Source organism: Phalacrocorax aristotelis, chromosome 1 (genome assembly GCF_949628215.1).
Source record: "Phalacrocorax aristotelis chromosome 1, bGulAri2.1, whole genome shotgun sequence".
Taxonomy (NCBI): Eukaryota; Metazoa; Chordata; class Aves; order Suliformes; family Phalacrocoracidae; genus Phalacrocorax; species Phalacrocorax aristotelis.
Genome location: NC_134276.1, coordinates 135,836,400 through 135,860,855, shown reverse-complemented (window position 1 = coordinate 135,860,855; position 24,456 = coordinate 135,836,400). Strand labels below are relative to the sequence as shown.

Genomic DNA, 24,456 nt, shown 5'->3' with positions numbered 1-24,456 from the left:
GTTATAATGAAAGCTCTCTTGCAATCTGACTCTTAATGGGTGCAATTAGCATCCAGAGTTTGTTGTGCTAAGAAATGAAGGGTCAGGCTGCAAATGCTTTACTCAGAGTGGGGCTTAATGAAGTACTTCACTTTAATGGCCTTTTTTTTTTTAAAACAGTGGAATTTCTCGATATTTAGTGACTACTTAAAATGTAGATAAGAGCTTCAGTAAGGCCCTGCAAAAACATGTTTAATTGCATCAGTAATAGTGAGAATGCTCAAATACTGGATGTACCGTGAATACTGTTAACACTTAAGTGCCACAACCAATTTGAGATAAGCTAGTTCAGGAGTTTTTTCTTGTTAAAGTCTGCATGGCTAGAGAAACATCTGCCATAAAAAACAGCAATTCAGCAGTTGTCTCCAATGCATGGAGAAGGGTATGCTTTAAGTACCCTGAAGTTACCTTTTCTCAGTGGGCAATGTATCTATATGAAATATAGATATATATATGAAATATAGGTATTGTAGATATAGGTAGATCCTACTCATTTCAGACTTTCCTTGCCTTTGCTTCTCTGCTTAGAATAAACAAACCGATCCTCTTCCCCTCACATGTGCTGCACTGAGTCTGGGGGATTTTTTGTTGTTCTTTTAACATGAGAATAACAGTAGTCTTCCAAATGAGTCTTTAGCTGCTGATGCTGCATTTTGTAGGGTAATTCTGTGTTGTTTTTTCATTTGAAATGAAGTCAGCCACACTGAAGGTACAGTTCCCTTTTTAATCTGTAGCCCCGAAGTCCTTTTGAAGAGCCATTGTGCTGTGCCTATGCAACACAGGAGACTGCATCACGTGGATGGTCTCTCTTTCCACAGAAGATCTCTACGCCTTTACAACTCTCACTTATATGCTCCTACTGCCTTCCTGGCATCTCTGTTTGACTATAATGAAGTGAGGTGTCACCCATCAGTGTCTGTAGGTGGAAGGTTGTCAGCCAGCTGGTGCTCACAGTTTGTTCCACAGCTGCAGTCGTGCACGCTGAAGCTGCAGTACTTTACACCAAGAGCTCATGTGCAAGCATGTCTGTTGGTTACTCGTCACAAGTTGCAACACATTAACCACAGCCCTCCGTAGTGACACTGGACATCTGGTGCAGGTATGAGACAACGTACCTAGGAAACTGCTGCTGCCTTTAATTATGTGTATCATAGCAAAGATGACCTAAAGGCTTTACATTTCAAAAGCCACCTTGGACTTGTCTGACTCTGTCATTGCTAATAAGGACTTCAATTCCAGTCTGTACATTTTTTGTTAGAGTAGCACCTTTGATTTTAGCGTTGCCCTTTGTGGGTGCTTCCCTGCCCTCCCACAGCGTCCCCCATATAGCTGGTATAAAAATACATAAAATTATAATAAAACTCTGGGAACTTATAATGTCCCCCTGGCTGGCCCTGAAAGGGCCTTGAGGTCCCTTCTGCTATAAATTATTGCATAATTCTATGAAATGAGATAAGAATTCAGCTGCTTCTGGAACACACAACAGAGTAGAGTTAACTTTAGGGGCATTTGAAGAGGTCCTGCCTGAAATCAAATTATGGTGGTTAAAATGAAAATTTACTTGAGCAACCCTGTCTGTAAGCACAGAGAAGTAGATTTTACACCTTTGCAAGACAGCACTGTGTAAGTATTAGCCTGCCTCAGCTGCTTTGCCCCACAGTCTGAGAATATAAGGCTAGAGTTTAGAAAGGGGACTAACTTTTGATCTCTTTGCATACTAGCTTTTGCATCTGAAGTGTTTGGTAATTTATTCAGTGAAGAAGTTGGTTCAGTTACCAGTTGAATTGTCCAACCTGTCATGTAGGTAGGACTCAGGTGTCCCATCCAGTAGATGGGACAGGGCTGGAGGCAGGTACATCTTTGACAGAGCTCAGGCAGAGGCTGAAGACCGAGAGAGTCTCAGAAGGAGAGGCTGGTGAGAACCCTTAAGGCCTATTAGAGCACTCACAGCCCTGGAAATACCCAAGAGGAGGTACATGATTTGCAAAGAGGAGGAAAACATTTTTATTACATCTCCACTTCCATTGTCCTGTGTTATTTTTTTTAAATTTCCCTGTTTACACATTACTTGCTTTCCTCACTTTTGCAACAAAAGTCACTGGAAATAGGTCTACAATGCTGCAAAGATTTGCTTTGCATTTGGTCACTCTGATTTTAGACACATGCTAGCTACAGATCTAGAGGAGTTACTACCTAAGATGTTTTTAAAAGCTGAAACAAATGGCATGTCTGATTTCTTAAAAATCAATATGTGACATTTGTTAATTTTTTTCAAACATATGAACTTAATAAAGGCACTAAGTCAGACTGCTCTTAGCATTTTTTATTCCAGAAATAGCATGTGTCCATGACATTTGAATGCCCAAGTAATGTATTTACTGAGTGTACCCACAGGCATTAATTTCACCACCCTTTACCTTCTGTACCTCATCATCATACCTTACAGGCAGTACCTGTGGTTCCACGTGAAAGAATTTGCAACATAAAGGGACAAAATATAGGTAGAACAGCAGGCTATCATCTTCATTTCCTTGCACTGCAATGCTGTCCAAGCCCCTTCCCTAGCTAAGGGATTTCTTTCAGATCCCAAGGTTCAGCATCAGAAGAAGATGAGAGCCACCAGCTTATTGACCACAAGTGTTCTGAGTAACTTCGTGCTTGATCTGGTTCTGTATGTCCAGCATCTGTGCAGGTCAGCCCTGAGTAAGTGTAACACACTGTCTAATAAATGCATTTTTCCCAGCCCTCAAGGGGCTTTTGTAAGTCACAATTAGACTGTAAGGAAAAAGCCCACAAACTTCAGAAAACACTGAAATATTAAAACCCAAATAAGAAGTTCCTTCAGCTCAGCAGCAGCTGCCAAAGGGATATGTACAACAGCAGTGGGCTCCAACACACTCTTCAGCACACACAGGGCATCTTTCCTGCACATCACAGTTTGTGTGCACAGTGCTCATCCTCACGAGTACCTCTTCTCCCCTGCCCTTTTCTAGAGACAGCTGCTGCCAACACATGTCCGTGGAAAGGCTCAGCACCCCTGAATCCACACATGCTGACTTGCAGTCCTGTTGCATGACCTTCACACTGACGCCTGGCAACTTCTGAGTTCCCTGTTTGAATCAAAGTCTTAGGGAACACAGAACAACAAAATGCATATTTGTTTGCAAGTCTCATAAAATGATTTACATCACATGTTGTTTTATCAGTAAAATGGGTCTTCTGACAAAAAGCGCTGCCTGTTGTCTGACAATTTGTCTCAGAGCACTAACAAAGTTGCATTCTTCTTACAGATCCACTTCTTTAAAGTCTGGCAGTTATCTACTTGGATCATGTTTTTTCTTCGGTAAACTGCACAGTTCTTGTCAGTCTCTATTCTATTCATAGGTATCCTGGTGAGAGACCAAAAGGAATGCAATAAGTTGTCAGCTTTAAATTCAGTACTAGATAAAAAATATTGATAGTATCTTGAGTGAGGGGTTTGGGTGATGCCCATCCAGTAACCCAAAGAAGCAGAGTTCCTCAACAGTGACATGGAAGTGGGATAGGCACCCACAGCAGAGGCTGCTGGCTGCTGAGGGGTTGATATTCATAGAATCATAGAATCATAGAGTCATTAAGGTTGGAAAAGACCCTTAAGATCATTGAGTCCAACCGCTAACCTATCACTGCCAAGTCCACCACTAAACCATACCCTCTACCCTTCTTTTAAATACCTCCAGGGATGGAGACTCAACCGCCTCTCTGGGCAGCCTGTTCCAATGCCTGACAACCCTTTTGGTGAAGAAGTTTTTCCTAATGTCCAACCTAAACTTCCCCTGGCACAGCTTGAGGCCATTTCCTCTCATCCTATCGCTTGTTACTAGGGAGAAGAGACCGACCCCCACCTCACTACAACCTCCTTTCAGGTAGTTGTAGAGAGCGATAAGGTCTCCCCTCAGCCTCCTCTTCTCCAGACTAAACAACCCCAATTGCCTCAGCTGCTCCTCATAAGACTTGTTCTCTAGACCCTTCACCAACTTTGTTGCCCTTTTCTGGACACGCTCCAGCACCTCGATGTCTTTCTTGTGGTGATGGTCCCAAAACTGCACACAGTACTTGAGGTGTGGCCTCACCAGTGCCGAGTACAGGGGCACGATCACCTCCCTGCTCCTGCTGGCCTCACTATTCCTGATACAAGCCAGGATGCCATTGACCTTCTTGGCCACCTGAGCACACTGCTGGCTCATGTTCAGCTGGCTGTCGACTAACACCCCCAGGTCCTTTTCCTCCAGGAAGCTCTCCAGCCACTCCTCCCCAAGCCTGTAGCATCATGAACATTAGTGTAAGAAGCATGAGAAAACCTCCACATGCAGCCATAATGCTGAACTGTAATGATGAAAGGGAGGGGAAGAACCCCTCAGCTGCACAGATGTCAGCACCCACACTATGTGACAGGCGTCACATTCAGCAGAGGCAATATATATGGTCTGTACACTGAGAGAGTTTTTTGGTAGTGATTTCATGGGAGAGATGTTAATTAATGTCCCTCTGCATTAATACATACACTGTGACTGTGGTTGGTCTTGAAGGCAGAAAACAAATCTGTTTCCAACGTAACCTGGAACTGGCTGTGAAATAGACCCTGAATAAGTGCCTGAAGATGCAGGACTATATCTGTGCTTTGGGAAGTTAGCTTGGATTCAGAGTTGTATTTACATGCAGAGTACTACACCTTAGCTTTTGCTGAAGACACCCTTCCCCCCCACAAATTATCACCTGTTTTCTTTTACTCCAGGATCTTCAACTGAATTCCCTTGTTTCTTTATGTCTTGAATCTTCTGCCCAATCCAGATATATTTGGTGTCTTTTTCTTTATTGTCTATGAATTCCTGTGGAACAAGTAGAAGCATGTTACCCAACAGCAGAGCTTTTCTGCTGTGCTCAGATTGCTGTCCCATCTCATGCACAGCTTTTCAGGTAGTCCCTCATGTGGGGAGCAAGGACAGGGATCCAGCCATGGCGGCAGCCCATTACAACAGCCTATATGCATGTGACCAGCCACAGAGTTTCTGATTCAGGCTGGCACTCAGGCTGACTGGCTTCCTGTCAGCTGTCAAAAAAAAACCCTCAGTGATGCTCCTCACCCAAATGAGTTGGGTTGCAAAGCCTGGTCTTCAAGGTAAAAGACCCATTCCTCAGGGAACAATACGTTTCTCAGAAGAGCCATTCAGTGATACCTTGCTATTCATTTTCCCAAAGGAAAATGAGGAGGTTTGGCTGTCTGAATCTCTGTTTAGTAGTTGGATCAGACCCCTCTTCCCAGAGCCAAGTAGTGGAAATGGGTGGGAAGTCCCCAGCATTTCCTCCTCACACTCATAACTACTCTGGCTTCAACACTTGCATCTCGTGCTTCTCCTCTGTTGACCCTATCCAACCCTATACAGACTCCTGCCCATAGCGGGTCAGATGCTCTGCACTTGATGGGACTCTTGCTTGCCTGCATGTACACCTGACATCTGGGCCATGTTCGCTTGGTGAAATATTTGGCTAAGGCAGATGCCTGTTGCACAATTTTAGGGCTGCTGCAAGACTCACCATCTCAAATTCATCTTCAATGACAAGAAGCTGGGATTTCCTGGCCAGACAGTTTCTCTGGCTGTCATCCCAGCTTACAGCCTCCTCAGAGAAGTAGTAACATCTCCCCTTGTGTAGTTGCCACCCTGGAGGACACAGCTCACATGTTGCTCCTATGGGTGGAGAGAGGGAACCATTAGCTCGTAGCATGACTTGTTCCAGTTGCCTTCTAGCATTTTATGTTCATGTGCCTGCCTGGCTGGTCCAAAAGCAGCCAGTCCCAAGAATGTGTTCGCTTGGTGTGGGGAGAGGTTTGAAGGCTCCAATGCCATTCCTCTCCTCAGCTTCCCACTCCCTTGCCATTGTGCACTTCTGCACTCCCACTGCACATCATCAGGCTCTCCACCGCCCTGTGCACCTGCCCAGTGGAGAGTACCCGGAGGACCTAGAGGGCTATGAAGACACTGTTCCTCCTCCCACACACAGCCCTTGTGAGGAACACACCGTGCAATGTGACATGATGCAGAGTATATGGATCTGAGACATGATGTGACCGGAAAGCACAGCTACTTAATTGACATTCAAACTACATCCATGGAGCTGGAGAAATAACTATGTTAAATAAGGGGAACACTGCTATCCCCAGGTTTACTTCTCATTTCACTCAGAGCATCTGGGAGGAATATCTCCCACATTTTCTGTCTTGGCTTCCTCTAATGTTTCTAAGTAACATCGTTACAATCAATCCTTAGAAAAGCATTAATATTTGCCAACAAATAAGAGTTCCACAATAAAAAGACCAGGAAGGTCTTTCCCTGGCTCTAATAATTCTGCTAAATTACCTCCCACTCTTTGTGAATAATTATTGTCTGGAAAGTGTTCTCCAGGACAAGGGGAGGACATACGATATATGGCATTTCTGACAGCAGCTCCTGGCAGAAAGAAATGCAAAGAAGGTACTGGAAACTATTTATGCTGAAAGAGGAGCAAAACTATTGTCATTAAAATGTTAGTTTAGATCCTGGCATCACTTCTATGCAGGAACACCATGCTCCCTGGGTAGTACCAGTGATTTCCCATAAATTGCAGGGTGTTACAGAAATGGGAACAGAGACAACGGAAGTGTGCACACAACACGTCCTCTATGCTGTGAAAGGACTTTCCTCACCCTGTCCATCTTCACACAGTTCCTCTTTGAGCCATTTCAGGAGCTTGGCCAAGACAGTTTTCTCTGAAGAAATGTGATCACCAGTGCTATTTAGACCATACTGGGACAAACTTTCTGATTTTTCTGCTCTGCCCTTCAAAACTTGAAAAGAAAAGAGTTTATGGTTAACAACAAGGTTGAGGAAATGCAGTCTTTGTGTCCACTGTTATATGTGAATGTGAGGATGCGTGTGTGTGTGTGCATTGGGTGGGTATACAGACTCAGTTACAAGCATACTCAGTGAGTATATCCATGTGGCAAAGGGTGTAGCTGTTGAATAATATGGACAGTCAGGAAAAGCAAATGTTTGTTATTTTTGATATTTGGATATACAAAGAATACACAATATTTTGGTGAGATTTTAAGGAGGGCCGTGAGGGACATGTTTTTTCTGAAGTTTTTCAAGACTGTTTTCTCTTAGGAAATTAATATGTTCTCTGGAACAGCTCTTGTATAACTGGAGTATGTTGTGGATTATGATATTACGAGTACCAGGGAAGTCTGATTAAACGAAATGATCTGAAGTCTGATTTTTATTTGTTCAAATCTACAAAGTAGTTAAGTGAAATGGTCTCAAAGTAGCATCATGGATGCAACTTTTAACTTGTAAGTCAGGAAGACCAAATGTTTTGATTGTCATAATGATTTGAAATCTCCCTCTACAGCCTTCCGGCATCACCGATGACAAGGTAGATTGCAGCAGCTCCCCTTCATCTGTGCTATGTATGTTAAATGACAGGTAGCAGATGTTCCCTTTGGAATGCTACATTTATTTTCCTGTATTTGTGTATGACTTGACACCTTTAATTCAACGCTAAGGGAATTTTTCTTTGGGCCTCACTGTGCTTGTGAGTTTTAACCATGTCTGCAATGAAGAGATGAAGTGGATGGTATGACCTACTCACATTGCTTGGCTAGCACGGCTATGACACCCAGCAGGATGAGCACAAAAACTCCCAGGACCAGCACCACATAGAACCAGGCTGAGTGCCCGTGTCGGCAGCCTAGAGGGAGGCAGGAGGAAGAGCAGCTTAACGTCTTTGCACTAATAGAATTAACACTGCTTTTATGTATGCCAGTTTCTTGCATGCAAACAATCAGAGAAATCATCTGCCTAAAATCAGTCTGCTGTTTGAAGTATGCAGGGACATTTTACTTTTTAAAAATTTGCATCCATTTTGCATACATGGAAGTGAAACCAAAAGATCATTTTGTCAGATAGAGCAAGTGATTTTCAATCAGTCATTCAATTAAGAATTCTCTTTTTCTCCTTTGAATTAATTTTTTCAAGAGTTACCTCCTCCCACCTACCCACCTATGCCCTGCAAGACCCTGCAGAGCAGTTCAGAGAAAGTATCACGGATGTCTGTGGTATGTTCCTCCCCTTTGGTCATGCCCTCCTGTGTTAACATGCCTGTCACATGGCTGAAAGCTAACTTATCTAAATGCACAAAAAAGGCAAAAAATCCCATACTGACACCATAACACCTCTCCAGCCATTCAGCATTCATCAGCTCATGAGGGTGAAACACTCAGGAAGAGGCAGGACCCAAGGAAATTTGGAGTCAAGGTGCCATTTCCACAAGCCACAGAGTTGCACTTTGATCACTGCTCTTTTCCTGACCTTGCCTGTGTGAGATGAGCAACTACCCCATTCTCTGGCTGCCTGAGATGTACTTCGTAAAGTTCCCTTTTAGTTCACAGAGTTATATGGGCCTGACCTTGTCTGGCACATGTTCTTCAGTACAGAGAGGGTGACAATCATCAGTGCAGTAACTGCACATAGACAGCTGGGTATTAGACTACTTTCAAAGCCAAATGTGTCCCTGTGACTGCTCCTGCAGAGACACTTACAGGAGGGTTCCTAAAAAATGTGGAATTTTACTTCCCTTTGCTAAATTTTCAATGTAGGGCACAAAGACATTTTTAAAAGTTATTTTTAAAATCTCTTTCAGTATTATTTTTACAAGGAAAGTATAGTCTGAGAACCCAGCAGAAAAAAAAAACATATGAAATGTCAAATCAGTTCTTTATTGAGGTCTTGATAACAGGTTTTACTGTTGGGTAATAGGAAAGACTAAATCTATAATTAGTAACCAACAACCAAACAAAATAGCACACTACCAGAAGCGGAAGTCTCTGATCTTCTGCTCCCTTTGGGTTTCGGCTTCATGCGCAGCTCAGCGTATGTGATCATGTTTCCTGTAAGGAGTAGGGAAATGCTGACATTTGTGGTTGTGCAAGCCATTAAGTGGAGAAACAATAAAGAATTACACAGAAGACTGAGTCTGTATAAAAATGGGCTTATATTTCCAGAGCTTGATGTTCAGCTTTTTTTTTTTTTTTAAGAAACAACAGGCAAGATGATGACTTATCATTTCCTGCTGCTGTCAGAAAGTAACTGAAAGCATCTTCCATAATCTTTGCTTGAACTACTTGGGTCCTATGTGGCTGGACCAGGAAGCAGACAGACAGACTGAAGGATGGGTAAGACCTGGGTACTACACGTAGCAAACACCCCATTTGTTGCTAAGCCACCTCAGGAGGTATCATAAGGGCTTAAGGGGCATCAGAGCCGTGACCACTTCATGGAGCAGGGAGACCCCAAAGGGGAAACTGCCACTCAGAGAAACGCGTCTGCAGCGAGGTGATTCTTGGGGGCATTCCTGAGTTGTGAATGCATATGCCAGGATATTACATGGTGCCTATAACAACAGAGGAATGGACCTGATGGTTGAAGACATCCCTTTCCAGATGTACATTGACAAAACAAAACAGAAAAGCCATTAAAATAGCATGGTGTGAGATAGATGCACATGGATTCTTTCTGATCACATTTTCAGTTTTGTTCTACCTGGATATTTTGTAGAGCTGCTGGCTAATTTAATGGAAGATTTTTGGACCTTTGGTAGGCTGATCTTCTTTCCATAAAAGGTGAGGTTTTATCCATTGAATAAAGAATAAGCCTCTGTGCTACAGCCCTAGTTTGTGATCACTGGGGCTTTTAAAAAGAAGTAAGCAATTTGTGGTATATAAAATCTCACTGACCAGGAAAAAACTTGGCAGAAGAAGAGACTCTCATTAGGCTAAAATGAGGTAGCATTTGATATGAGAATTGCTGAAGTGTGAAGAGGTTTTAGAGTAAGAAAAATACTGAGGACCTGGTTGGCAAATAAGGTTTATTCGTACACATAAGATGTTCTATGCTTCAGACAACCTGACCTAATACACTTTACTGTTTGCTTTATTACAATTTATTAGTTCAATGAACTACAGAAAATTTGTAAACTATATTTATCAGTATAGATAAGTAACTGTTCTTAAAATTAAATGCTCATAAAAGTTTTTCTTCTTAGAATGTAAATATTTTTCAAAGAAGAGCAGTCAGGATTTTTAGACTTTTAAATGCACTAGCTTGGTAAATGGAGACACTTCTAAAATACATACTAGAGAAAATCTCCTGCTATTACTAAATATTTTCTCTCTCAAATAAAGATCCATTCCTTTAACAAATATCTCTCAGATTTTATGAAAAAAAAATTATTATCCATGGAAATGGAATATTTTAAAAAAAGGATTACTTACAGTGTGTATTGGCACATGGTCATTTGAATGTGAAGTCCTCAGAAGTCAGCAAGCGGTTCTAAAATACCACATAACCTTAATTTTGCCAGATGTTTACACACCCTTACCTAGTTTAGCAGCAAGAAGCTCTGGGTCTAGGTGGAGATCTCTTTCACTTATTAAAACTGAAATTTCACTTCATTTCTATATGCAAATTGTCAAGTGCAGAAAGACACCTCTCTTTACTAGAAGCTTCTACTTGGTGAATGTGCAGACAGGGAGTGTTTCTGGCAGGTCGCCCACTCCAAAGAGTCAGGCTTTACAGCTATCAGGCTCTTTCAATCAACCAGACACCAGGTTGAATGTGAGCCCATGGTGCACCCTCATCATCACAGCTTGTACAAGTTGCCAGCAGAGCTGTCAGGAGAGCCCTGGCCTGCAGAACAGGCGAAGTTTCTGTGCTGCTCCGCTTGCTGTTGCTGCAGCCACACCTGGAATGTTGTATCCAGATGTGGGCCACCCCATTGAGGGGGAATTGGGGGAAGCTGGAGAGGGTCCAGCAGAGGGTGGATAATAAGATGGTCAGGACCTGGAGGGGTCAAGGAGGCTAAGGAGGGAGAAAAAAGCTAAGGGGTAAACTAATAGCAGCCTACAACAACTTGTAGGCTAGTTTGATGATGAAGTTGCGCTCTTCTTAGTTTGTTTTCCTGCTAGAGTAAATGCATTGTATGCAATCATTTATGAACCATAAGCAGGTGACTCTTGAATAAACTGTCCAAGTCTTTTATTAGAAAATGGATTTCCATGCTGTATTTATCCTTGCTTGTATTTTTGGAATACTTTTCTGTTTTTGAACATCTATTTTTGAAGCACATGCACTGTAACAGCATCTGCTAGCCCACCAAAGCATGTGTACAGATAGTACCGCCTACTAACTCTTCCTCAACATGCCCTGCTAGAGCCTCCAAGAATTGCCTTGTCCTTGTCACTCCAGCACCTGAGTGACAGCTGGAGTCCAACTGGTTGTGTAACTTGGCACTGACTTTCCTGTAGGAATGGGATCACAGCAAATCCATTTCAATCATTTTTCTGGATGCAGCCTCCCAAACTTAGGGCTGCAGACATTTTTTATTGCTACATTGTGTTAAATTTTATTTAACACAGTATGTCCAGTCTATCAGTTTATCCCAATAGTTTTCAATGACTGAGCTTTCCTTATCATTCAGCTGCAAACTTTTACATTCTTTCCAACTGTATGTGCCACCAGTGATTTTTATATCTTTTTCTGTATCTTCACAAAATACATTTAATAGACTTTGAGATAAGAAAAGTATTTGGGAGAACTCCAAGAAACTCTGCATAATTTGATGAAACCAAATCTCACAGATAATGAAAAACAAAAACAAAAAAAAAGAGGCGAGCACTGGATCTGTAAAGGGACTTTCACTCTCAAATCCAAATTTAACATATTTAAAACACCTACTCAACTACTGCAGAACCTTGGCAATAGTTCAGTTCCCTACATGTTTACCTTTCGTGTGCACCAAATCTTGCCAGCAGCTATACTTTAGCAGAACAAGTTAGCTATGCCCCTCACCCATGTTGGTTTTTTAGTATCTACCCCAGTAAATTGCATCTAATGATCTGAAACTTGCACTAAATGCAGCCAGGAGGAGGTGGGCACATTCCACTTCACCATAGCCGAGTGACTTGAAGTCTTGCCTAAAGTCTGGGAATCTGCCACTTGGAGCATTCATCTGTCAGATTTGCAGTGGTGATTAAACCCAGCTCTCCGTTCTCTGTGGTGAGAGTTTTAACCATGCAGTGCTTTCCCTCATGCCCATCTCAAAGCTACATTTTTTTCTGCAAGATAGGTAGACATCCCTGGCCAAGAGCAAGATCAGCATGAAATCTGGCAAAGGGAGAGATGTGGGTGCTGGCCATACTCCAGTGGACATTTCAACGTGTCACAGAGTCGGGATAGTGTCAAAGGGAGAGCTTGTGATGCTTGCCGCGGAAAGTCCCATCACCTTCGAGCTGAGACCCTCACTTTGAGAATCAGCTTCAAATTTCTGCTCTGAACTGGAGGAAGCATTGAAACTTCTTCATGCAGGGTGTGATAACAAGCGGGACCTGCGGTAAGCATGTTTGTTATGCAGAAGCTGTCCTGTCTGAAGCAGCCTTGAGCCCAGACCAGGTAGAAGAGTGCTTCTAGCTTGCAGAGAAGGATTTAAATCCCAGAAACAGCTGACTAAGCAGCACCTTGTGTCATTGCTCTATCCTATTACCTAGTTTGGACAGTTCCTAGCTCACCACGCTAGGATCCCAGACTCTACTCCGTTAGCTGTAAAGAAATGCTGGGCATCTCAGCGTTCCACCACGCAGGTTCCACTGTGCAGTGCGGAACCTCAACACTAATCATTGTTATACTTACACTGAGCTTAAGCCTGTTTCGTGAACATTACTCAATGTGCCTGTCACCTTTCAGGTTTTTTTTCAAATTTCCTACCAATTTTTTAAAAATTACAGAAATAATTCTGTGGAAAAAATGTGTTTCTCCCATTCTTCCTATGGTAAAAGTGAGTCTTTTGGTTTTGAAGAAAAGAACACTCACCAGCTGGATGAGTATGTGTGAATTTCAGTCAAAGCATTAAACTTCAAGAAAGGAACAAGCAACTGAAATTGTTCATTTGAGTTTTTAAAACATGATAATATGGCTCAAGTTCTTGTCTATTTTAGTAGCAATAAAACCTGTTAGTATATGTTAATGATGAGTGCAAAGAAATAATTGTTATCAGGGAAATATTTCTGGCATGTTCTAAACTGATATGAGGTCCAATAGTGCTTAATACTATTTAGCGCTTTTTGCATTTGTGTCAAAGTAAGTAGAAGAATAATTGCTAATAAAATCTGAAAATAGTAAACATTAACAAAACAATACATAAAGACAGCCATAATGACAGATCTCTAAGTTCAAGACCAGTCAAATAAAATGTGTTTGAATATGACCAGATATGAGGATGGGGGAAGGTGATAATGGAAGTTATAAATAGTGAAGGAAAAATTATTTAAGAGATTTTTGTCTCTGTATAACTGAGACTTGTGCATACTGGGTGCATCTCTGGTGCATCTCCATATTTTTTAAAGGAAATGGAAACACTGGAGAATGAACAGAAAAACATCCACTAAAACAATTAGAGTTCTTTGGAGAGTTAGACTGAAAGATTTAAAGGCAAAAGGACACTGAGAAATTACTTTATTACTGTGGTCAGTAACTTCATGTGAGAAAATATTGAGTGCTAAAATCTATTCGACAAAGATTTAACAAGAACCATCTAGAGATTAATGAGAACTTTCATTGGAAATTAAAGCCAGGCCTATTCAAATTCAAGCTTGTCCTTTAGACAGCATGATCAAGGGACATTTTTTGATGTCTTCAAATAAAGATTTGATGCTCTTTGCAAACAAATTATATCACCTTAGAAATGGGGTAAAAGTCTAGGCAAAATCTGTGTTTTGTGTTGTACAGGTTACAGTAATACAAACAACATCTGTGGATGCATGAACATACAGTGTAAGGTAGTATTTTCTGTTAGATATATAAGAAAGTGAACTCATTTTGATTTTTTAGATAAAGGTTTTGTGAAAATATTTTTTAAAATCTTTTTTCCGTCATTTAAGTACATGCATTCAGAGCATCATCATCATTATTAATCTACATTGTAAGTAGAACATCTTCAAAAAGTTCTCATTACACAACGTAGTTTCCTTAAGTAATTAAATACTTTAATGAACCTTGAAAGCACAAAAATATCATCTTACTCTGACCACAAGCATTTCCTATTTGCTCATAGTGAGAAGTTGTCATTCATATTAGCTGTGATCCTGAATTTTGCCAAATGTTTTCATGAATGAATTACATTTTTTCCAAATAGTGGAAATTTTATTTCTTAAAAAATATGATTTAAATAACTTCCTTACTGTGAATATTGACTTAAACCTTTGTGTTTTGTTACAGACATATGAAGCAATCCCAGATTGATAATGTGGTTCTGGGAAATTCACTACTGGATAATCAAAGAGGAAGAGCAGGAGGGTTTTAGAGTCATTCAGTACTTCCTTCAGTGGTAGTGACTGCACTTTTGACTGCCACTAGTTTTCTGATCTACTAGTTAATTTACTGCTCCTTTTCCATGAAGACATAATAAAATGCATTGATCTGACTTTTTGACTAGGCAGGAATTTGATGGAGCATAGTCTAACAGGTTTTTTATCATAGCGTGCATATTAAAAAAAAAAAGATTTTGCTCATTATTCAAAAATGAACAATTTTTGTTTCTCATTGTACTTAAAACAAGGGGCCAGAACTGAGACACTACTCTGTGGCAGCACTGACTTAAGAGTAGCTTTTCTGATTTGTACTTCATGAGGATCTCTTCCACCATTTGCAACCTCTCACCCTCCCCATGACTTCTACATGCAGCATTGTATAACATTCTTCTAGCCTTATCCACTGGCAATTTTAAAAATGAAAGAGAGAGAGAGACAGCAAATGAGAGAAAACAGTGTACGTCCAAGAGCTGATTAGCTGTTTTACCTGGAACTGATGTCTGAGAAGGAACGTGTGGTCTTTCCATGGGTAGCATTGCCACATCCACATATGTGATATCACCTGCCATCGATGAGCAAGTCCTCTGACTTATGGAAAGAGCTGGTTTAATACGTTGGGTTGCATCCTGTATTAGCTTTGCCTGCCTCCAGAAGTATACATATGCCGTGCTATGGCTCTGAGAAAGTGTGAGAAACATAAAAGGAAGGAAGTACTTCTTTCAATACAGCTTCAAAGCCTATTTCAGCCACCATTCTGCCTCTGCTTGTGTGATCTCTTGCCCTTCAGAATACAGGAGAAAATGAAGTTTAAAAAACATTCTTTTTATTAATATAAAATTTTTTGGGGGGGCCAAAGCAGAGCAAAGGTTCTAAGGAGTACCCAAAAATGGACTTACACAGGTACAAAACTTTGCTGGTTCTCATGAGAATAGCTAAAGCAGAATGATCTGTGTTGTGGATGTATTCTGCTCATGTGCATGATCTTACATAGCCTATTCACCCAAAAGGAAGATAAACAAGATATATATAAGATGTTTGGGGGCTAATGTAAATGCAATCATACTTAGAGCTATAAAAATGTAACTCAAATTATAACCTGCTCCATCCACCAAGTACTATAATGGTTTAACAACTGAATTTAGATTATATTAATGATTTAAATATTATTATTATCAAAAAATGAAAGAAATGTAACCCAAAATAAAATTAAAAATACTATGGTCAATGCCATTTAAAAGAATATTTCAATACTTTAACAGTAGTTACGAGGACCAGAGCTGCTGTTCCTAAGTTGCTTGAGCTATCCCTTGCTTGAACCAGCAATTCCACAGGCAGAAAGCCTGAGCTGCCTTTAACTCCTTGTTCATGACTCATATGTTTACTGCAGGATATTTTGATGACAGTAGTTTTGTCTTTTATTTTGGCAAAAAAGAAAAAATCCCAAAGAAAAGCCCCACAGATTTGAATTGAAACTTCTAAAACCTAAAAACACATTTCAGAACACACAAAGTCCTGCATGTTCACAGTTCTGACATTTCCTGCTGAGAGCTATGTTATTGGTTTTGTGCTTTATTGCCACTTAGAAAATTCCTTTAGAGTTTGACACAGATAGGCTTTACAAACCTACACGGGTCAATTGAAAATAGTGCTTTTATCCTGTGATATAATCTATTCGCCTTTTCTGTTACATTCAATGGGACGTACAACACTGTAGATTAAATTTAAGAAGTTTGTTTTTGTGATCTTATGTTACTGATCTTTTCCCTTCCTACTTTCAATGTTGGTAACGGTGGTAAGTGCAGAAACAAAAAGGTTTAGGGAAAAAAATGAACCTTTGATAGTCATGGAACAGATTACTCAGACTTGCCACTCAGGTACAATTTCTATACAACATATCTAAATCATTGTTGCTCCATCAGCCACAAAGTGATCAGTACGCAGATGTGGATACTGTTAACTGGATACTGACACAGTTTGTTTCATGGCAACCTACGTACCAAATGACTGGTCCTAATATGAAACAAAGCATTTATCCTCTGATTGAATCAGTTTCCATTGCTTCCCCCTGAACTTCTCAATATCCTCTACAGCAGGTTATTTAGGCTCTGAAACGGGAAAAAAAACCAAAAACAAAAACAAACCACCAACAAAGAAAAAACCAACCACAAACCAAACCCCACTTTCCTTATTTGGGATTTTTTTAAACTTTAGTCCATAAAGAAGAGCTAGAAGGCCAGATAGGTTGCCTGAATTCTCAGTCTCCCCATCACTGCACATACACCTAAGCAGTCTTTTCTCACATCACTCCCTCCTAAATGATTCAAAACCATCAAGATGTAATCATGTATAGTCAGTTGATGTAAGCGCGCGGGTCTTTCTGACCCAGTGGAAAAAACCAGTGTTTCTATTTTAAGGGAACATGTCTCTCTCTCCTCTCCTCTCCTCTGAAAAACACATTTTCATACACAAAAGTAACATCATAAATGCACAGTGCAGACCAGGCAATTACATCCTCTGTGACCTACCAGATTTTCACTTGCCTGAAGAAAAAGGCAAATGCACAGAGTTATTTTCCAGAGCAAACTTACAAAACAGCCATAAGCGGTTCTCATTTTGGATTTGAAGTCTACATGCTGTGCTCGCTGTTAGTGCTGATAATGAAAAAGGAAGGTGGATCTTACTTTCTAGAAGGAATAGGTGAGTAGAAGTCTTTGCAAACCATTTTTCTTTAATTCTTTCTATCCTACTGGAAAACTATGATTTTTTTCTTATTTTTAGAAAGGATATTGCACTGCTACAGAATTTTCATTTGAGAAGTAGTTTCTTTAGGGTTAATACTTTTAGCTCTGTAAGTATTTTCATTATTTTATTTGCTTTCATCTTAAATTCTAATTTTATTTATGAGTATCCAGATGTGGGTCTGACCTGTCAGTGCCAATAGCACTTTCAGAAGAAAAAATCCAGGCTGTTGTAGGAAAAGGACATAGAACCAAGAGATATATCTGTTAGCAAAGTCTCATTGCTCATAAAGATGATAGAAAAACCCCTCTTTCCTGCCCATGTGCCTGGGGTTGGCAGTTCCACACAGATCAACAAGTGTGCTCATTCGCTCCAGGGCTAAGCAGCATTGCCAGCCTGCATATCGCAGGATCATGGAGTCATTTGGGGAGGAAGGGACCTTGAATGCCTCAAGTCCAACCCGTGCTCAAAGCAGGGCTAATTCCACAACTAGATCAGGTTGCTCAGGGCTTTGTCCAGGCAGGTTTTAGAAATATCAACAGAGATCCCATGGCCTCCCTGGGCATCTGTTGCAGTGCTGCACCACTCTCATGATGGAAAAAATTTTTTCCTTCTGCCTGGTCACAGTCTCTGGGCTGCAACTTGTACCTGTTGCTTCTTGTACTTTCACTGTGCCCCTTTGAGAAGAGACTGCCTCTGGCTTCTCCATAACCCTCTTCTTGTAGGTTATCTAACAGAACATTGCAGACAAGATAACAGGCTAATGTTAAATTTAATAAAGCAAGACTCTTTCACTATATACCATGTGTCTAAAAAGAAATTGTTGATATTTCTTGTAAATTCTGTGAAACAGAATTCTTCTGCTTTGTTTAGACAGCTGCATTTTTATCATATGAATATCTCCAGAATCTGAACACACTTTTTGCATCTGACAACACACTGCTGTCTACTGGTGCATTTTGCAGAATAAATGCTTCAGAAGCAGAGCCTGTTCAGCCTAGACATTCCGCCATTGTCATCTTTTCACATCTAATCATTCAGTTGTCATGGTCGTCTTGGTTTGTTACTCCTGGGGAAAATAGTTGCTCAAATATCAAAATGCTTCTTCACAGGCCTAGGTCACAGTTGTAAGCTGGGTTGTGTATCCATGTGGCCTTTCCCCAGGACCCACCATCACCTCATGTCTTTTGACTTCACCAGATAAAGCCTTGCTTCACCCTCTTCTTTTCTACCAGCCACCCAATTAATATGCTTAGCTTTACAGAACACGAATGCTGATGAGGCCAGTAAAACTACAGGGCTTGCTGTACATTAGTCAGCCACATGTCGGGGAGCAGGGGAGGAGTGATTTGGTGGCCTTGAGTTTTCAGACTGTTTGCCAGAGCACAGAGATATCTGGCAGTTCAGACTTCCTTGCAGCATGTGCTGCCTCAGGGAAAGATGGTGGGGTGGCTGTCTAGGATTCCTCTGCACATCATTTAGAGTTTGGCAGCCTGGAGCTTCAGTGGCTCTGTTGAGATAGGCAAATGACTACAAACTCACACTCTTCCCCACCTTGACATGTGCTACTGATTGCACATAGACATATTCTCCACTTCTAACCATCATGCACGAGTAATGCCGCTTAGTAATGTTCTGGTGTTAGCACAGTTACCATTTCCAGTCATGTACAGACTAACTGTGATAACAACTTCAGATCCTGCCACTCCTGTGGATGTGGCAGCATGTCCTTTGTTGCGTGCAAAGGCAAAAGCAGACTGAAAACAGCAACGTGGGCTGCAAAGCAGAATTCAGCACCCTCTGCGACAGAACAGGCAGCTCAGCCCAGGGCTCCAGCTGCCTTGTGGTGCATGTTTTGAAGAACTTGAACTTCTGCTCTGACAATAAAATGGACCTGGAAAGGTCCATTTCAGGAAGTGGAAACTTCCTGAAGGCTGAGCTGCAACACAGAGACTTCCAGCCTAAATTGAGTGAATCCCATGAGTGCATCTCCAGTTTGGGTTTCAATTCTAAACACTGTGTCACAGCAGAGCCTGCATGTACAATGCAGTGCAAAAGCAGCACCCAGAAGGCATGATCAGAGCTAGGGCTACAACCAAAGACACTTCCTGCCATAAATGAAAGTCTGTGTATTGTTATCCCACACTGCAGCAAAAAAGATGTAATCTAAACAGAGCAAACCCATGAATTTACCAAGAAAATTAAAAAAAAAAAAAAAAGAAAAAATACAGCTCAGTGAACCAGCAGTGCCTGCAGATTGCAAGCTAAATATTTTCAAGGTGGGACTTGGAGTAGGTGGGAAGCAAACAGGGTTAGAAGTCTGTGAGATGGGTTTCTTCCCTGTGAAAGGTTTGGGGGTTTTTCTGTGGCATGTCAACTCTTTTTGAATTTCAGGTTAGTTCCCAAAGATGTTGCAGTGGAGATCATTTATTCTGAGTGCCATGTATTCCCTTGGATGTATTTTTCAATGCTAAGCAGTGGTGGGGTGAATATGTGGGTGGAAGAATGTGCTCCATCTCCTTAGTAGTTTGGTGATGGCATGTCAGGAAGGAGCTAGTGAACACCCCTTCCAGCACACTGCCGTATTGCCTTCTCTCCTTTCCTGCACTTTCACACACTGAGTTAGGTTTTTTCAAAGGATTGAAGCAATGAGCCTGCTGGGACCAATTCCCAGTAGGTACAGGTACTTGATGATGTTATAAGGTATGTTCTGGTCTTCTGGAACCTGCATATCTGTGACTTGGAGAATGACTGGTGGGGAAAAAGTGGTGTATCTCTCTGCAGACTGTACATCTACACAACAGCATCTAGTGTTTTGGACAACAGCGGATGCATCTGCAAGATGAGACATAGCAAAGGTGCTGGTACAGTTGCAGAATCCTCTGGCATGACTGCAGCACTGTGGTTGAGCGAGCATGTCCTAGTTCAATGCAAATACACTCTAAAACAGCATGCTGGATATGTCCTTACAGCACAGTGCAGCACTGCACCACATGGACTTACAGGTTGAAGTCTATTTTTTTAGGCCTTCCATAATGTGCTGTATTCATCTGTACTGACATAGCCTGCCTTTCTTCAGGCTGAGTAGACCTCCTGTGTCTTACCCCATGTATGAGCAAGTGTTACCTTTTGGGTAGAATTTTGACCTGTGGGTCTGAGAGCACTTCGCAAAGAAATGCATGTCACTATTCCCAGGATGCAGTTGGAAGGGCAAAAAGTAAAAGGCTGGCCCAAGCTCATCAAGTAGGCCAGTGGCAGAGGCTGGAAGACTGCTCAGCACTCCTGTCCTTCTGCCCAGCACCCTTTTCAGCAGGCCAGGGTGATTATCAATGCATCATGTATTTGCAGGTTGTTGCTTCACAGATTTTAAGACCTGAATCCAGATACATGAGCTTCCTTCTTTCCATGTATTCCAGAGCTCTTTCTGTAAGTGCACTTATATGTAGAGTTAGACATTCCTTGGCTACTAATGTATTTATTTACTGTGACAGTACTTTTTGGCAGTAATTTTCTTTCTGCCTATGAAATTGGAAGCAAAGCTGTTGTAAAAGCCTGATTGCCTATAAATTGTTGCACTGAATGAACAAAAGGTGGCTAGATCACACGTCTTACCATTCTTCCAGAAGATGTTCTTCCAGAAAATGTTTGCAAACATTTTAGGTTTGCCGCTGAGCTACATTTAAGTTAATATTCCCAGTATCTGCAGACGATAGGGACAAATGTATCTATAAGCAGTAACAGCATTGTTGAATCACAATACAGGTACTGTGTCAGTGGTATATATGCTAACCTTCCCCAGACCGCAGCAATGAGCAAGCCTGTATGGGAGCATCTCACCTAAGTCTAGTGATCTGAGTTAAGCCTTGGTTAGATTAACTGTCATGCTGCCTCCTGGAGTTAAGTGAAAGCACCTAGGCAGTCTAGGAGGAAATTTACCACATTCTAACTTGGTGTCTGAGATAAGGAGCCCCCTGGAGCTGCCTCTCTCTCCATCAGTTACAAAGAGAGTATCAGCTTGCAATATAAATTAAAAAATAGGGCAGGTGAGCATTTCCCCCCTCCGCAAGTATCTCTGGATGTGCTGAAATTGTTAGAGCAGAGACCTGGAACTGAGATGAGATCTGACTGAGATCTCATTGTAATAGGATGGTTCTGCACCAGCAAATCAGGAAATGGGCTATTAGAGTTTAAAATCTCTTAGAGAGAGTATAAAAGTATATATACATATATAATACATATATATAATAGCTATTACGACTAGAACAAACACTGGAACACAAAAAGGCTTGTAACTGGATATCTGAACACAGAAAACAAGCACCATATTCCATGCAGTAAAACATGCTGAGCAATAAATAAGCAGTGTGGCCCCATGGCAAAGAAAGATGCCTGCATAAGGAAGGGCTGCACTGGCAAGAAAGAGAATAGCTATCACATGCTTTTTTCACTTTGTTCAACATAATCATGAAGCCACAGCTGGAGTACTGTGTCTCCTTTTCAGCATCCTATTTCAAGAGAGATGGTGACTATCTGTTGCAAACCCAGTGGTGAGCCACTAAGGGGGTGCCAGAATCAGGGTCCAGGCAGCCTTAGAGAGGGAAGATTAAGGGGAAGAGGGTCTAGTTGGCCACTGTCCACCAGTTAATGGAGAGTGGGGTATACAGAAGTTGGAGCCAGACTCTTCTCAGATGGGCAAAACAGGAATGGGCACAAGTTGCAGTGCTGCAGAAGGAACAATTTCTTCCTTCATGAGAGTGGTGCAGCACTGGAACAGGTGCCCAGAGAGGCCATGTGATCACTGTCCTTGGCTAAAACCCACAGGGACAAGAGAGCTGCCCTGAGTGAGGTTGGACTAGAGACTTCTTCCCCAATTTTTGTCATGGTTTTATGATATTTTTTTATTTCTCCAGAAGTTCAAAGGAGCACAGAGGCATTTGGTCAACATCAGACCAGCCCCAAAAGGGCTCTCCAGACCTTACTTACTTACTATGCATTTTTCAGCCCAGTTTAGGGAACAAATGTGAGTACAGCAGGCACTTCCTTCCTCAAAACTTCTAGTGCTCTCTAGCGTTATTTCTTTACAACTACAAGTACGCAACATCTTTACATTTTTCCCCAGGAGGCAGAAACACACATATGAATGAATTTTTGTTGAATGTATAATTCCAGGATTCAAAAGCTAATTCTTTCCGTTACAGCTCTGTAGAGCACCAGTGCTTGCTCATCCTGGGAAGCTAAGGGATTTCTTCCCAGCTTTCACCTGAGTAATTCTGTGGGAACTGGACATTGTGCTTTAGCCTTTATCAAAATTTTTATAAGGACTATCTAAGAATCCATCAAGGAGTCCTCTTTTATAAGGTTTAGAAGAAATTCATTGCATTTTTCATAACATGCTGTATATATTTTAAATATTTTTTTTGTCTAAAAAACTGAAACAGCTTAAACCCCAGAATATAAATGGTGACCAAAACACCTTGAAGAAGAGGAATATAATGCGTGGCCTTACTACATGCAATGTGAGGTAGTGGCCCAGTTCTCAGCTGCAGGGAGTCAAAGTCAGTGGAAATACAATGTACCACCTGGGATGGCACAGAACAGGGAGGAGAGGCTGAACTCAGCCCCTGGAGAAGTTTCAGCAGTGAAATGTGGATCTTGATTGGTTTTCTACACAAGGCTAACTGCCTACAAAAACATCATGTAAAACTTTGCAGAGGAACAAACTAACAGACTAACAGTTTAGTATGAACTAGAGGGCTGACTGCAAGGCTTCTGGGGCTAGAAATTGATGACTAGGGAGAAAGTACATGGTGTTTCACAGGGAAGAGCAGCTCACAATACTAAAGCCCTGAAGAATCAGGACTCCTTAGCCTGGCTTTGTAGTTTCAGCATAAAAATCTAGTGGTCAGAGGGATCTCAATTATCTGATGTGTATGGGAAAGCTGTTTCATATTCTTCTGGTTTACTGTGCACAGGCAAACTGGTTGCATTTCTGTTTGAAATGCTGTGTACATAATGTGATTAAAAGTCTATAATAGGAAAAAACCATACCCCAACGTGATAATCTTTGATTTATTTGTTATTTAGCTTGTTTATTTTGCACCTTTAACAGTAGTATTTCATTAGCTACATGAAATTTTTTGTTGAAAGGCAACCAAAGAGGGTGTTGGTTGACATCCACTTGAACATGAGCTGGCAGTGTGGTCAGGCGGCCAAGAAGGTCAATAGCATCCTGGCTTGCATCAGGAATAGTGTGGCCAGCAGGAGCAGGGAGGTGATCGTGCCCCTGTACTCGGCACTGGTGAGGCCACACCTCAAGTACTGTGTGCAGTTTTGGGACCATCGCCACAAGAAGGACATCAAGGTGCTGGAGCATGTCCAGAGAAGGGCAACAAAGTTGGTGAAGGGTCTAGAGAACAAGTCTTATGAGGAGCAGCTGAGGCAATTGGGGTTGTTTAGTCTGGAGAAGAGGAGGCTGAGGGGAGACCTTATCGCTCTCTACAACTACCTGAAAGGAGGTTGTAGCGAGGTGGGGGTCGGTCTCTTCTCCCTAGTAACAAGCAATAGGATGAGAGGAAATGGCTTCAAGCTGTGCCGGGGAAGTTTAGGTTGGACATTAGGAAAAACTTCTTCACCAAAAGGGTTGTCAGGCATTGGAACAGGCTGCCCAGAGAGGTGGTGGAGTCTCCATCCCTGGAGGTATTTAAAAGAAGGGTAGATGTGGTGCTTGTGGGTATGGTGTAGTGGTGGACTTGGCAGTGATAGGTTAACAGTTGGATTTGGTGATCTTAAGGGTCTTTTCCAACCTTAACAATTCTATAATTCTATAATATTTCCTTCTAGCTACAGCAAGTTTATTTAGCACATTTCATTGTACATCTGTGTGCCTGCTGGGCTCCAGCAAAATTAGCCCAGCAGTGAAAGGAAAGAAGCTGCTAAGCTCTCCAGGCTTGGCTAGATATCCTGATACAACTACTTTTTTCACTTTGCAAGTATACCAGTCAGTTGACACTACACTTAAAAATACTGATTAATTTGTATTTCACGGGAAAACCTGAATGGCATTGAGGAGGTTAAAGCACATGATGTAGAAATAGCAAGTGCGAGCATTTGGATTACAATTCTCCATGCATCTTTGGATGAACCACTTTCAGTTGACATCCATACAATAATAAGATTACATCCACAGGAAAGGCCTATTCATTGTTCTGCAGAAACACTGTGAGACAACATGGAAAAGAACCACA

The 24,456-nt window shown here is 41.5% G+C and overlaps 2 protein-coding genes across 2 annotated transcripts in view; one reads left to right on the top strand and one right to left on the bottom strand.

The window, feature by feature from the left end:
* The window catches only part of LOC142065248 (C-type lectin domain family 2 member B-like), a 31,962-nt gene extending 8,081 nt beyond the window's left edge, over window positions 1-23,881 (top strand). The window contains exon 6 of the transcript XR_012663322.1: window positions 23,818-23,881. The gene's annotated coding sequence lies outside the window, so the exon portion shown is untranslated. The remainder of the gene's footprint in view (window positions 1-23,817) is intronic.
* Window positions 2,349-15,140, bottom strand: LOC142065240 (natural killer cells antigen CD94-like). The gene is made up of 7 exons (XM_075111205.1): window positions 14,961-15,140; window positions 8,924-9,001; window positions 7,705-7,803; window positions 6,761-6,901; window positions 5,614-5,765; window positions 4,795-4,907; window positions 2,349-3,428 (listed from the first exon to the last, which is right to left on the bottom strand). The coding sequence occupies exons 1-7, from the start codon at window positions 15,040-15,042 to the stop codon at window positions 3,296-3,298; spliced, it is 798 nt and encodes a 265-aa protein (XP_074967306.1). The 5' UTR covers window positions 15,043-15,140; the 3' UTR covers window positions 2,349-3,295.
* Window positions 23,882-24,456: the final 575 nt, after the last annotated feature.